At 41.9% G+C, this 15,246-nt stretch overlaps 1 protein-coding gene across 1 annotated transcript in view; it reads left to right on the forward strand.

Moving 5' to 3' along the window:
- The window catches only part of LOC106588469 (ephrin type-A receptor 7), a 187,048-nt gene extending 183,418 nt beyond the window's left edge, over window positions 1-3,630 (forward strand). The window contains exons 15-17 of the mRNA XM_014177541.3: window positions 332-522; window positions 749-937; window positions 1,081-3,630. Of these exons, the coding sequence (XP_014033016.2) occupies window positions 332-522; window positions 749-937; window positions 1,081-1,195 (495 nt within the window). The 3' untranslated portion in view covers window positions 1,196-3,630. The remainder of the gene's footprint in view (window positions 1-331; window positions 523-748; window positions 938-1,080) is intronic.
- Window positions 3,631-15,246: the final 11,616 nt, after the last annotated feature.

The following is a 15,246-nucleotide window of genomic DNA, read 5'->3' on the forward strand; positions in this document are numbered from 1 at the left end:
TTGAGGTCAGGATAGAACTGAAGAGGACAGTGTTTTTGGTGAATGTGGTTCAAGGGAACATTTTCAACCTTTTTTTGTTTTATTGGCGTGTCAAGCTTTTTCTTGGGAGCACGGTGTTCTAAAACTGAGAGAATATATTTTTTAAGTGTTTTGTTTTTGGAGCAGTCTTTACAGGGGGACCGTTCTGTTTGATGGGTTAGCTCTTTGAGAGAACCTTGCAAAAAGGGATATTGTTTCGGAGATCTCCTGAAGCCACTGAAGTCCTCGTTCACTATCAACATTTCTCCCTGTAAGTTAACACGCCTTCTCTCTCCGTCTCGTCTCGTCCTAGGTGATCAAAGCGATAGAGGATGGCTTCCGCCTGCCCGCCCCTATGAACTGTCCACCCCACCTCCACCAGCTGATGTTGGACTGTTGGCAGAAGGAGAGGACAGAGAGACCCACCTTCAGCCAGATCCACTCTGCTCTCAGCAAGAGCATCCGCAGCCCTGACGGCATCGGCTCCTCCACACTGGCACGCAGGTAGGACATAGGCCTCTGCAAACCATGCTTAACATGGGCTAAACATACAGGCTAACAGGTAACAGACTCTGCTAGCCAACATGGGCTGATATGAGTATGGTTTGTTTATGTCGTCCAAGCAGGTTCCCCACGTCCCACTGAGTTTTGATGCCAGAGTAGAAATACTACCGCTTATGATAACAATAGAATCATGAATCTCTCTCTCTCTTCCCCCATATATCCGTAGAACCCTCCCTCAGCTAGGAACCCTCCCTCTGGGCTCCTCCATCTCCCTGGCAGAGCGGACTCTTCCGTCGTTCCCCTCGTTTAACTCGGTCGGAGAGTGGTTGGATGCGGTGGACATGGGGCGCTACAAGGACAACTTCACCGCGGCAGGATACTGCTACCTGGAGTCTGTGGCCCGTATGACAGTCCAGTGAGTGGCTCCGAATGAGCGTGTGTGCGTTGACGCGTGAACAAGTGTGTGTTTGCCACAAGCCTTGCTTTTTGTGCTTGCGCATCTGAATGTGAGTTGGTATAGTCTAACGGATGTCTTTGTGCTGTGGGTCTTCTCCACAGAGACGTGTTGAGTCTAGGCATCACCTCTCTGGAGCACCAGAAACAGATCCTGTCTGCCATCCAGACCCTTAGAGCCCAGGTCATCCAGATGCACGGCAGAGGGGTGCAGGTCTAACACACACACACATAGACACATACACACACGTGCAGACGGACGGACGAGCGGATGGATAGAAGGATTTTCAGAGAGTAGAGACTCGTCGCTCATCCAGATGGACGAAATGAAGTGGATAGTGAGATGGGCAGCAATATCACCCACACTGCACCCACACACTCGTTCCCCTTCTCTCTCCCCCATCTTGCCCCTCCTCCCTCTCTTAAGTCCTTGGGAAGGAGGCATCTTCCAGTCATGTGATCAACGTACTCTGTCGGAAGTCACATGACTTCTGTCTGCACGCTAACCTGAATCAACTAGATCTCCTCTCTTACAACTGGCCCTGGATCAGTAGTTAAATAGACTTAAAACTACCCTGATGGAGAAGTACTGTCCATCTAAAATGTCTGGCACTCTACCACTGGTCTCAGAACATGGGGTAATAACATTTCCTTGATGGAGAAGAACAGTCCCCTCAAGTGATACTCTACTCTACTGAAGCACTGGTCTCAAAACTGAGGTTAAAACCACCCTGGTTGAGAAGTACTGTTCATCTAACAGGGCTGGCCCACTACCACTGGTCTCAGAACAGTGGGATAAGGTACCAATGGAGAAAGTGCTGTCTGTCGAACAGGGTTGACATTGTAAATCTGGTCTCAGTTCAGTGGTTAAAACCCTCCTATCCCGGTTGCTGAAGTGTGATCAAGTGACAGGTTCCCACAGTGTGGGCGGAGCCCAGGCCGTGTCTTGTATTGGCCCGACCAATCATGAGGCTGGAAAAAAAAACGTACATTCAGGAAAAAAAACGACTGATTTAAAAACAACTAGGAATTTGTGTAAATCAAAACAAAGGATTTACGTGTGTTTGATTGTTCATTCCTATTTCGTCTGTTACACAATTTACAATCCATTAACTGTCTCTGCTCTCCCTGTGTTTTCTCAGTGTATGGAATGGCTAATGTCCCTTAGCCGGGATGTCAGTGGTGTGTCATGTAGCGTCTCGCTAATATATTTCTCCCGTCTAAAAAGCATTTTCACTACAAGGGTATATTGCACTGTTAAGAATAAAGGTCAAGTCTCAAGCTGACATACAGTATATATAATATGTATTCATTTTTATTTATGCATTTACAGTTTACAGACTCTCACACAACCTCCTGACGGGAAGAGGTTACGAGGGTCAAAATAGACATACTTGATTGAATAAATGAATAAATAATAAATTACATTTTGTGTTTAAGGATTCTGCAAAGCACATGTCCTCTGGTTTCAGTGTAAATCAAGAAATATTTCATTTTCTTTACAGTTCGAGGGATTCTGTTACTGAATAATGGTGTCCTGTACTGAACAAGGTATTATGAAGAGGACTTACACTATAGTATGTTGACTGTTTTCTTCTCATAGTCAGGGGTATTGAATCATTTTGATACTGTTAACAAATCACCAGTAGTTGATATAGGACTTATACATTTTGAGTCCAGTATCGCTGGATGTATGGTATCAATGTGTTGCATTATAGAAACAGTATTGCAGTATTTCAGAATGTCGTAGAGTGATCTCATTTATTTATTTTATATATTTTTTTGGGGGGGGGGGACAGCAATTCAAGCTGACATAGGGCCCACAACCCCCCACTGTGCATCTACAAGCCCCTCCCATTTGTCAGTATTATGTATTTTACAAAAACGGTAACATTTAATCGTAGTTAACATGTTTTGGGGAATTATTTGATTTCTATCATACTCATGTAGCTAGCTACACAGTAGACGTTTTATTGGTTCCGTTTGGTTCGTAGATGGGTTATTGTAATAGTGAGGTATCTGGTATGAAAGGACTACCAGTGTATGTCCTCTCTTCCCTACATACTCTATCTCTTTGTGGCTGTTTTGCCTTAACATTACTGTATATAAACCCAAAATATACTCCTAGGCTGCATTTACAAAGGCACAATTCTGATATTCTGCCCAATTATTGTAGAAAGAGCTAATCTGATTGGTCGAAAGACCAAGAAGTGGAGAAAGATCAGAATTGGGCTGCCTGTGTAAACGCAGCCCTACAGACTCACACACATGCACATATTTAGAAAGTCTCACCACCCCTGTATACGCAGACACCAAAACAGACCTTAAGCTTGCGACTTAACTCAGTTGTTGTCCCCCCCCCCCCCCACCCTCTGTTTACTACTCGACGATTACAAAATGTTTAATACTGTAAATATGTATTTGAAAATGCAATCTATTTTTATAATTTCTTTGAAGAACAATGTGTTGAAAATATCTGCTCACTGTGTAGGGGTTTTATTGTTTAAATGTAGGGCCGTTGCCAATGAACGTGTGTGTTTGGAATATTAAAACATATTTTCTTTGTTTAGTTTTTGGATGATTTTTACCTGTTAGAAAAACAGATGGCTGTTGCAATATTGAAATGTGTTATAAAAAAAGAAAAATCTCCCTTAAGAGCAAGCGTTTGTCTGTGTTTTTGGGGTGCTTCAGGCTTTGAGCTAGATTATCTGTTCTTGCTTCCAATGCAAGTCTGATTCATTCCCCTTGTGAAATGATGCAGCCAATCAGCTCACAGAAAACTAAACTCTTTCAGTTCACCTTTTGTTTTGTTCTTCTCTGCAAATGTTCTGTTCAGAACTCTCCGGATTGAATCTAGGCCTTAATTGAGAAAGAGCTCAGGAGTGAATCCCGGCCTCAATCTTGTTCTGGGGGAAGCTCCTCCAAAGACTGTGGATAAATTAAGATGTCTTACTCAGGCCGTTTACCATTGAAAGAAAATTGTCTCAGTTCTGGTCTGTTTAAGGGGTGGCTCTCCCATAGGCACCAATGCAATAGCAGCTGGGTCTGGTCTGCTTAGTTCATTTGCTGTATATGAACCACAAAAAATGAGGGAGTGGGATATCTCGCTTCCTCTTCTGTCTCTGGCTCCACTTTAAGGGCAGAACTAATTTGATTAGTTGGATGACAGCTTTGGGCAGACACATCAGTGGAGTTTACATGTGAGAGTAAAACATGTTTTGTTTTTTTAAAGAAGGCCTTACGGGTGGTAGCCAAGAATTGAACTCCACGACTTACGATGGAGTTGAGCGGCGGCGAGTGTGGGCGGACTGAACCTCTGACTTTGGCAGCTCCTGTTACTCTACTCTATTTAAACCATAATGAGGCCACAAGGGCCAGGTGACCTGTCGAACAGGGGATTATGGGCCGTGTAGTCTTTACCATGATGGCCAACTTAAGGCAAACACCCCCTGCGATGCCTGCTGTGTGGCATGCAAGACCGTAGGTGGAGAGGCTTGTCACATCACGTGTGTGTGTGGTATTGTAACAACATGAAACAGACAGCGGTTTAAGAAATAAAAATGGTACATTTTAATAACAATTTAAATGGTTACAGGGAATAACTCAAGTTGGAAAATGTGTTAAAAGCGACAACTCAGGAATTTGAAGTAGGTAACTCTTACCCCGGGAAGTGTTCTCCTTAGTCACTAAATTAGCCCATGTCAGCTAAACATTTTTAGGTTGCTAAGTAAGTTAGTCTAGCCAGCTGAGTCATTCCAAAAGAGTGCCGTTTCTTTGCTTTTGATATTTTAAGTAGAAATTGTGCACCAATATTACATTTTTAAAAGCCTGGTATATTAAATGAAGTGCTCTTTAATATAGACCGCATGGAGAATTAATCTGATTTTTAACATGAATAAAGAATTGCTAAAGTGCCAAAATGTGACATCCCTCCGTCACTCTGTGTCTTCTAGGAAGATTTTAACCCATTAAACCTCAACAGGTTTTAGCATCATTGTAAAGTCCTGGTTATGTTGTTGCTTTGACAAAGTCATTTCTGAAGATTATGACTTATTTAATGTGATTCATTTACGTCTGTCCCTCATTTAAAGGTCAACCCTGTTACGCGAACTCTCTATTTAGAAGAAATGTTGAACATCTATATAATAGTCAAATCATAGTGTAACAGCATAACACGTCAACCCTTTTACCCATAGATAGACAGACTAGAACTGTTATAACAATTTACTTTTGTTTGTGAAGCTTGCATTCAATTGCATCACCTTGTTGCACACAGCAAGCTTCCATTCCCCGTCACAAGGGGATTCATGGCTGATTTCAGATGAAATTGTCAACCCTGTTACTTTATTTGGCATTTAATAGGCTTTTTTTTTTAAGTTAACCTTTTTAGATGGGAAAACTTGTTTTTTATGAAGTTGAACATGTGCTCTTTGTGACAGAATGTTAAAATTAGGTAAAATCAACAACAGAAATGTTACAAGTTGCACTTCTTACAAGGCACCGAATTGGTGGAATGACCCAGGTTTCTAAACCTTATAGTAATTATGCCCAGGAGCCCTGATCTCCAGAAGGCCCACATTTGATTTTGTTAGTCAATCTCACCTGATATGAACATGTCCTAAATCAATGCAAAATGTGTAATATTGCAGAAAAATAGCTTTAAAACTGCTACTTTTCTCAAACCTCTTGCAAAATGTGTAGAAGGACAGGAAATGCATGCGAGTACACATTTTTGTGTGAGGTGTGTGTGCACATTTAAGCGTGCACGTATGGTTGCGTGAATGAGTTCTGATGATTGCCTCAAAGAGGGAGCGCACGAATCCATACTCTTTATTACAGTCTTATTGAAGTTGAGGAAATTAGTTGGTGAGTTAGATTTATCTCCACGCTATTGCTGCTTGGTAAACACACTGCCTTCTAAACCAGGGATCATCAACTAGATTCAGCAGCGGGACCATTTTTTTTTGTGTGTGCGGATGGTCAGGAGGCCGGAACATAATTACAAATCATTTGTAGAGAGGGCAAATTGATGGCAAGAAGCCCAAACAGATATGTTATACTAAATTTTTTTTTTTTTTTAACTTTACTAATTTGTATACGATCACATGTTTCTCTCTATTATGCGTGGGAATATTTGGGAACATATTTCTTAAATTAAAATCACTTGGAGCTAATTTCCTGATGTTTTTGTCTATGTCCAACAATAGAAATATATATATTTTTGTTGCTCAGTGCCAAATAAAACCATTCGCCAGTTGGGGAACCATGTTGTACACAATCAAAAATACCTCCACCCACCAGCTTTTCATAAACACAATGAACCCTTCAAATAAATTCAATATTTTATGTAAATCTTTTTCCATTTAATCTGTGATTGGATTACCAGCGTCCAGCAAAAGATCTCATTGGGCAGTGATCTCCTTGGGCATTGAAACGTGGCTTACACCATCAGTACTCGACCCAGCCATTCAACCCACAGGGTTTTCCATCCAACGGGGGGATAGGACAAAGGCGTCAGGGAAAAGCAAAGGAGGTGGGATACGTTTCATGATCAACAACTCTTTGTGTGACCCCGGCAATTTTCAAAAGCTCTTGTAATTATCTTCTGAGGGAACTTTTTTCCGTTATCCTTGCGGCTGAATAAATTACCACTTGATGCCACTTGAGTTCTCAAGAATTTATACGGGACTTTTAATAAACTGAAAAGAGGCACACCCAGAAGCTGTGTTCATTGTGACTGGGGATTTTAACAGAATGAATTTAAGGACCGGTTTACCAAAACTTCACCAGCACATCAAATTCCACACTCACTCAGACCAGACTTTGGGTCACTGCTACTCTCCCTTCCAGGATGGATACAAAGCCCGCCCCCTTTTTAGCAAATCAGAGCACTCCTCCATCCTGCTCCTAACCACCTTTAGGTAGAAGCTGAAGCAGGAATTGTTCGTGACTAGAACTGTCGGAATATGCTTCAGGACTGTTTTCCCTTCCGTGGACTGTGTCGTCTCTGGGTCGTCTCCGAGAATAACGTAGACAAGTACACTGACTCTGTCATCAGGAAGTGCATAGAGGATGTTGTTCCAACGGTGATGATTTGAACAACCAAAACCCCCAACCAAAAACCATGGTTAGATGGCAGTATTCGTGCAAAACTGAAAGCGCGAAGTACAAACCGTCCAGCTGAAGACATTGCTGAAGACATGACAATGGCAAACCTGATCACCAACAACGACGAGACAGCCTACACCCTCGCCGAGTGGTTCCAGGACAATAACCTCTCCCTCAACGTCAACAAAACCAACACTCTAAAAATAAAAGGTTCCTCAGATTGCAACATCGGCGGAACCTTTTAAAGGTGCTTCCAGGAACCTTTTCCCTGATCCTCAAATAACCTTTTAGGGTGTTAAGGTTCCTGTAGGAACCATTTATGTCCCATGTATTCTATTATGAATAATAATATTAACAAGAATAATACAAATAACGTTGAGTGGCAAACTTGTAGTTACAAATTAATTGAATTGACTTTAAAAGTCCTTCAGTGAGTAGCTCCTCTCCATCCAGGAAGAGATGGATGTGGATGTCATCCGCAAAGGGATTCCTCTCTATTCTTATGATGGGTGAACTTTACACACTGTAAAAATGTCAAATTAAGGTTACTCAAGTCATATTTCAAACAGTAAGTTAACAACTGAGCACAGTACACCTTACACAGTACTAATTTGCATGAATTTATTTGCCTGCAGGGAAATACATACCCTGTCTGTGACGCACAGCCCACTTGGATCTTCTTTGAAGAGGTAGGGGAGGAGCAAAATGGCTGCAGTGATCTTCAGACCTTAAATTGGAGGGTGTGTAATAAAAAGGCTGGATACGCGTACATTTTACATGCCGTTACATTGATAAAAAAAAAAAAATCATTTGGGAACCACCTCCGTGTGCGAGAGAGATTCAGCAATTCCACGGCCATACCCCTCCTCTCCATTTCTGCAATGATTTTGTCGGCCATTGTGCCAAATCCGGACAGAATGTTTCTGTCCACATGATACCGAATTTGCTTCTCATCTCTGCAAAAATCTGAAAGAATTTGTTTCTAATGCAATCTAATCAATATTTCTTGGATTCAGATGACAGTACTTGGCCATGTTACATTAGTTGTGCTTTTTACCATTTCTTTCTATCAGACTTTTGTCTACTTACAATGGCTGACAAACGGAGTGCTGGGTACTGTTTTAAGATGGCCTTGTTGTTTCATAAAGTTCTCTCTTTTTCTTTGGTACTCCACCTGCATCTTTTCAACATGTAACTTCTGACTGAAGGAATCCTCAACGGTCTCAGTCTGATATTGATACATACAGCATCAAACATGATCAAGTCTATAGAAAAAGGCAAAATGTCCTGTATTCACAAAGCATCTGAGTGCTGATCTAGGATCAGGTCCCCACCGGTCCATACGATCTTATTTATGATCGTAAAAACTGACCCGGGATCAGCGGTTTGACTTTGAAGCACTGAATATGCGCCATTATTTGTATGTCGTTACCTTGGCTATTTTGGTCAGGTCTTCATTTTTGGTAGCGTCTGGTCTTATTTGTTTCACTTGCCTCTCAAACCTCTTCTTTATTTCCTGTACTTGTGCAACGTGAGCAAGCGGCTGCCACTCTTTTTTTTTTAGTATTTATTTTTTTATCATGCCCGTGCCATGACTCCTTAAAAAATCTAATGTGAAGAAGAGAAATGTCATGACGGATTATTGGGACTGAGGTCAGAGGAGCAGACGAGAGATGGTCTTGTTAAGCTGCTGGGAATGTGATGGTTTAACATTGTGAGAAGAAAATATCCAAGCCAGCACATTATGGTCTGGGTAGGCACAATGGTGTAAAAAGGTTATTACTGTGAATGAATGTGTATAGGAAAACTGAAGAATTCTTACATATCCCTTCCCTGTCTGGTCTCTCAACGAGGGGTACTTACATTTACATTTTAGTCATTTAGCAGACGCTCTTATCCAGAGCGACTTACAGTAGTGAATGCATACATTTCATGTATTGCTGGGGTACCTAAAGCAAATGAGAAACATACAACATTACATTTAGACTAACAATTCTGTTTGTAATACAAATGACATTGATGAGGCTGATTATCATCATGTAAAAGTTGAGTATATGCTATCAGCTGCAGTGATTATGACAACAGTATTGAGGACAGACAGAAGGGCACGCACGCGCACTCACACACACGCGCACCCACGCATTATGATTCATATTTGTGGATCTTATATCATTAACATTCAGCTAAGATCAGTATATTACATAACTATAGTCACGAAGTGTAGGTACACAGGAAGTCGAACAACACCTGCACAATCTGAGACTTCCACAGTAGGACTTTTTTTTTTTTCAAGTTTTTCTTTTACTACGGCTGGAAATTCTGGAAATCTAAACACAGATGGCCAGAATCTTTGGCTGATTGATATGTCCTGTTGCTGGCCAGTTGATATGTCATGCTGAAGGCCAATTGGTGGGTAATTGTGCTGGACAGATGCTGGGTCATTTTGCTGCAGCTGTGAACTAACAATAATACAGTTGTTTTGTGCTTTCAGGCTCTGAAAAAAAAACTGCAGCGAATTGAAATAGGATCAATGATGCAGATAACAGTCATACATTGACTTACCTATTTACAGCTTTTAGATTCTCCATTCATTTTGTGAATTTGATTCGAACTTTGATTATTGGAACGAGTTGCTCCACCATTCTTTGGTCCAATGACATCAATGTCTCTCCATCAATTTGGTGTTCTGTGGGGGAAAAATATACAAAATACCATGTCAGAGTTCTGGTCAGTGATGTCACCATAGGAAACGCATATGAAAATGTGAAAAGAAAAGTGTGTTGTGCTAATTAATAAGTTAATAAATCAATGAATTTTCACTAACTGCAATCCAGTGGCGGAATGGAATGGGCACTTCCCTCTGGGTCCCTGTATCCATCTAACCCACTGAAATCGATCTCATCACCAGGCGTAATCCATTGTTGACTGTGTTGAACCATGTATGCGTGGTGAAGGCTGTTGAAACTGGCTGGTAGTATCAAATGTATTTATAAAGCCCTTCTTTACATCAGTTGATGTCACAAAGTGCTGTACAGAAACCCAGCCTAAAACCTCAAACAGCAAGGAATGCAGGTGTAGAAGCACGGTGGCTAGGAAAAACTCAGTAGAAAGGCAGAATTTAGGAAGAAACCTAGAGAGGAACCAGGCTATGAGGGGTGGCCAGTCCTCTTCTGGCTGTGCCGGGTGGAGATAACAGAACATGGCCAAGATGTTCAAATGCTCATAGATGACCACCAGGGTCAAATAATAATAATCACAGTGGTTGTAGAGGGTGCAACAGGTCAGCACCTTAAGAGTAAATGTCAGTTGGCTTTTCATAGCCAATCATTCAGAGTATCTCTACCGCACCTGCTCTCTCTAGAGTTGAAAACAGCAGGCCGATAGTTGTATTTTCTGGGTCAAGGTTTGGCTTTTTCAAGAGAGGCTTTATTACTGCCACTTTTATTGAGTTTGGTACACACCCGGTGGATAGGGAGCCGTTTATTATGTTCAACATAGGAGGGCCAAGCACAGGAAGAAGCTCTTTCAGTAGTTTAGTTGGAATAGGGTCCAGTACGCAGCTTGAAGGTTTAGAGGCCGTGACTATTTTCATCAATGTGTCAAGAGATATAGTATTAAAAAATCTGTTTCCCCCTTGATCCTAGGTCCTGGCAGTGCTGTGCAGACTCAGGACAACTGAGCTTTGGAGAAATATGCTGATTTAAAGAGGAGTCTGTAATTTGCTTTCTAATGATCATGATGTTTTCGTCAAAGAAGTTCATGAATTTATCACTGCTGAAGTGAAAGCCATCCTCTCTTGGGGAATGCTGTTTTTTAGTTAGCTTTGTGACAGTATGAAAAATACATTTGGGATTGTTCTTATTTTCCTGAATTAAGTTGGAAAAATAGGATGATCGAGCAGCAGTGAGGGCTCTTCGAGGGATATCTCCAACCACTAACTTACCATCCTGAGACAAGGCCGAGTATAGCCCACAAAGATCTCCGCCACGGCACAAGCCAGGGGGGGGCGCCAACCCAGACAGGAAGACCACGTCAGTGACTCAACCCACTCAAGTGACGCACCCCTCCTAGGGACGGCATGGAAGAACACCAGTAAGCCAGTGACTCAGCCCCTGTAATAGGGTTAGAGGCAGAGAATCCCAGTGGAGAGAGGGGAACCGGCCAGGCAGAGACAGCAAGGGCGGTTCGTTGCTCCAGAGCCTTTCCGTTCACCTTCACACTCCTGGGTCAGACTACACTTAATCATAGGACCTACTGAAGAGATGAGTCTTCAGTAAAGAGTTAAAGGTTGAGACTGAGTCTGCGTCTCTCACATGGGTAGGCAGACCATTCCATAAAAATGGAGCTCTATAGGAAAAAGCCCTGTCTCCAGCTGTTTGCTTAGAAATTCTAGGGACAATTAGGAGGCCTGCGTCTTGTGACCGTAGCGTACGTGTAGGTATGTACGGCAGGACCAAATCGGAAAGATAGGTAGGAGCAAGCCCATGTAATGCTTTGTAGGTTAGCAGTAAAACCTTAAAATCAGCCCTTGCCTTAACAGGAAGCCAGTGTAAGGAGGCTAGCACTGGAGTAATATGATCAAATTTTTTGGTTCTAGTCAGGATTCTAGCAGCCGTATTTAGCACTAACTGAAGTTTATTTAGTGCTTTATCCGGGTAGCCGGAAAGTAGAGCATTGCAGTAGTCCAACCTAGAAGTAACAAAAGCATGGATACATTTTTCTGCATCATTTTTGGACAGAAAGTTTCTGATTTTTGCAATGTTACGTAGATGGAAAAAAGCTGTCCTTGAAACATTCTTGACATGTTCTTCAAAAGAGAGATCAGGGTCCAGAGTAACGCCGAGGTCCTTCACAGTTTTATTTGAGACGACTGTACAACCATCCAGATTAATTGTCAGATTCAACAGAAGATCTCTTTGTTTCTTGGGACCTAGAACAAGCATCTCTGTTTTGTCCGAGTTTAAAAGTAGAAAGTTTGCAGCCATCCACTTCCTTATGTCTGAAACACAGGCTTCTAGCGAGGGCAATTTTGGGGCTTCACCGTGTTTCATTGAAATGTACAGCTGTGTGTCATCCGCATAGCAGTGAAATTTAACATTATGTTTTCGAATGACATCCCCAAGAGGTAAAATATATAGTGAAAACAATAGTGGTCCTAAAACGGAACCTTGAGGAACACCGAAATTTACAGTTGATTTGTCGGAGGACAAACCATTCACAGAGACAAACTGATATCTTTCCGACAGATAAGATCTAAACCAGGCCAGAACTTGTCCATGTAGACCAATTTGGGTTTCCAATCTCTCCAAAAGAATGTGGTGATCGATGGTATCAAAAGCAGCACTAAGATCTAGGAGCACGAGGACAGATGCAGAGCCTCGGTCTGATGTCATTAAAAGGTCATTTACCACCTTCACAAGTGCAGTCTCAGTGCTATGATGGGGTCTAAAACCAGACTGAAGCGTTTCGTATACATTGTTTGTCTTCAGGAAGGCAGTGAGTTGCTGCGCAACAGCTTTTTCAAAAAATGTTGAGAGGAATGGAAGATTCGATATAGGCCGATAGTTTATAATTTCTGGGTCAAGATTTAGCTTTTTCAAGAGAGGCTTTATTGCGTCTCAGACCCCGTAACGGGAGAAGGAGAGACCAGAGAAGGCTCAGCCTCTGGTTCCGAGTACTTTACCACGCAAGCACCAAGGAAAACTATATTCCACACAATTCCATGAACACGGGGATCTCTTCTGGATGAGCAGTGTCGATGATCAGATAGTCTCCTACATTGTATTGCGTGTTCACTGCAATGGTTTTAGTCTTGGTGACAATTTTTGCTCTGATGGCTTCTCCAAATCTGGCACTTACTGCACAGGCAGAGTTTGGAAGTGCATGCAGTGGGGACGTCTCTTATGTCCGCACAGTGTGTGGTTGTGTTGCCAAGGCAGTTGTTGTTGGTTTGCTCCCAGCGTTGTCTGAGCTGGTGTCTTTTTGCCAGGGTCTTTGTTATATTTTTAAAGTTTCAAACAACTGCTGAGAGCCTCTTGAAATATTGGTGTTTCATTTCAAATCATATGATGGACTGGTGGATCAAAGGTCCATAGGCAGGTAGCAGGCTAGTGGACATGGTAGTGCATATTTGGGATTGTCTTCCCTGGAAACAGCTCCTGGAAGAGAGCTTGAAATTCAGTGATTTTTTTTTTCTTCTTTCTGCCAGACATGGGATCCAGGATCTTAAAACTGGGGCCAAGATGATATCGGATATCTCTCGAAGCAGGAGATAGAGATCCCAACCACTGCCATTTTTTATTTGACTACAAATAATTTGGCGGAGTAAATGGATAAGTGTGCACTGGCCTTTCTTCCTTAGGACTGTCTCGGATAGTGGCACAGGTTTAGAAGACATCTCGTTTGCCATAAAAAAGTTAATCTTGGCAAGAGTCATTTGCCTCTCTTGAACCAGTTGTTGTAGTACTAGTCTGAGCACTGTGGGTATGATGCCCTCATGAAGGTCATGCATGACGTCTGGTGCAAACATATAGGTAATTGCAGATGGCACATGATTTAGCTGAGAGAAGCGATAAGCTTTTTAAAAACCATACATCGAGGGTCACGCATGGTAAATTACTCTTCAGGGATTTTTGAGCAAATGTCCCCCTTGGTAGCCAAGCAGACTGCAGACCAGAGGAAACGTTTTTGCTCAAACATGCAACTGCAAGTGCTGGGAGGTTATCTCCTGAGATTGTTGTGATTGTGCCTCGGAAGGTTTTGTTTTCACCATTGCATGATAACTTCACACCCAGTGTTTCCAATTCCTGGATGTCACGTATCAAAGGCTTGAATACATCTTCGTAATTGGTAACTTGTTTTTGAATAAGGCAGTGATGAACCAATGTGGGGAGGCACATATTTTGGAGTTGGGAAGTATCCTTGTGGTCAAGACTTCCTAATCTAAAATACACTGTGGTCAATTTGTGCTTTCCTTTTTTAGAACCCAGTGGATTTACAACACCCAATGAATCCACATAGAACTGTAGTCGGAGGCTCGGATTTCTTAGGGTGGGATTTGATTTGACCAATTCACCGTCAGTAAAGTCTTCCAGAATATCATCATGTGTCTTTTGGTCTTGATTCAAGGTGACTCGGACCTCTTCATTACTATTTTTTAATTTTTTTTGTATGCTGACCAATGGGATGTATTGAAATCACCTTGTTTTATAACCTTCAATTGGCCTGACCAAAACCAATTATTTCACACAGTAATGCTCCAGCATTCACTCAGAGCTTATGCATTCCTCAAATACTGCAGAGGTGTTAAGCAAGTCCCTGAGATCATCTTCAGACACATGTATTTGCTTATTTGTAAGGTGAAACCTGAGGGCATCACTGTAGTGTGTCATACATGTATAAAAAATGGTTCTGAGGTCCTCAACAATGCTATTCTGTACCGTAGTTGGGATGCAGTGTTCTTCCCTGATTTTCTAAATAAGAACACAGATGTTATTTTTCAGACCATCCATTAGCTGCTCAGTGTTGATCTCTGTGGCTTGAACATGTTCAGCCTCTGCCAGACTCTCTACATCGCTCACGTTAAAATGTGGTTCCTGCTGGTGATAGATGCCAATATGTGTGAGTAGTCTGGACACAGAGAAATTATGTTAGTTGCAAAGTGGACAATTTGAATAGAGTTGGCATTCTTCAGACAGATTGTGAGCCTTGGAATGATGGGATGGAGATCATAGGTACTCAGCCACTTGCAGACATCATCAAGGGACCAGTCTTCCACAGCCACACTGAAATTCAAGTTGACACTCAAAGCAAAAGTAAAATGTATTAGTGTTGAGGCTAAAACAAAATATATACCACTCTTTCCAGACAACCACCTGTCCTCCTAATGTGTATTTATGGTTGTTCCATAACGAAGCAGAGCTTGTCAGGAAAGGTGAAGATATCTCTCATTTATCTGATGCCATATTTGTTAGTAGGGGACATTATGGGATTCTGCAGTCCCACATTTAAGTGTTGACTCTGATAATATGATGCTCCAAATGGGACATATAGTTCTTCTTCCGTGTCAACCCAAATTGGCCTATTAGAGTTCTCAATAAGGAAAGCCTATTTGGGCTGATAAAGGCTTCTTGATATAATTATATATTAGGGAGCTTTAATCCT

Source organism: Salmo salar, chromosome 27 (assembly GCF_965601325.2).
Source record: "Salmo salar chromosome 27, fSalSal1, whole genome shotgun sequence".
Taxonomy (NCBI): domain Eukaryota; kingdom Metazoa; phylum Chordata; class Actinopteri; order Salmoniformes; family Salmonidae; genus Salmo; species Salmo salar.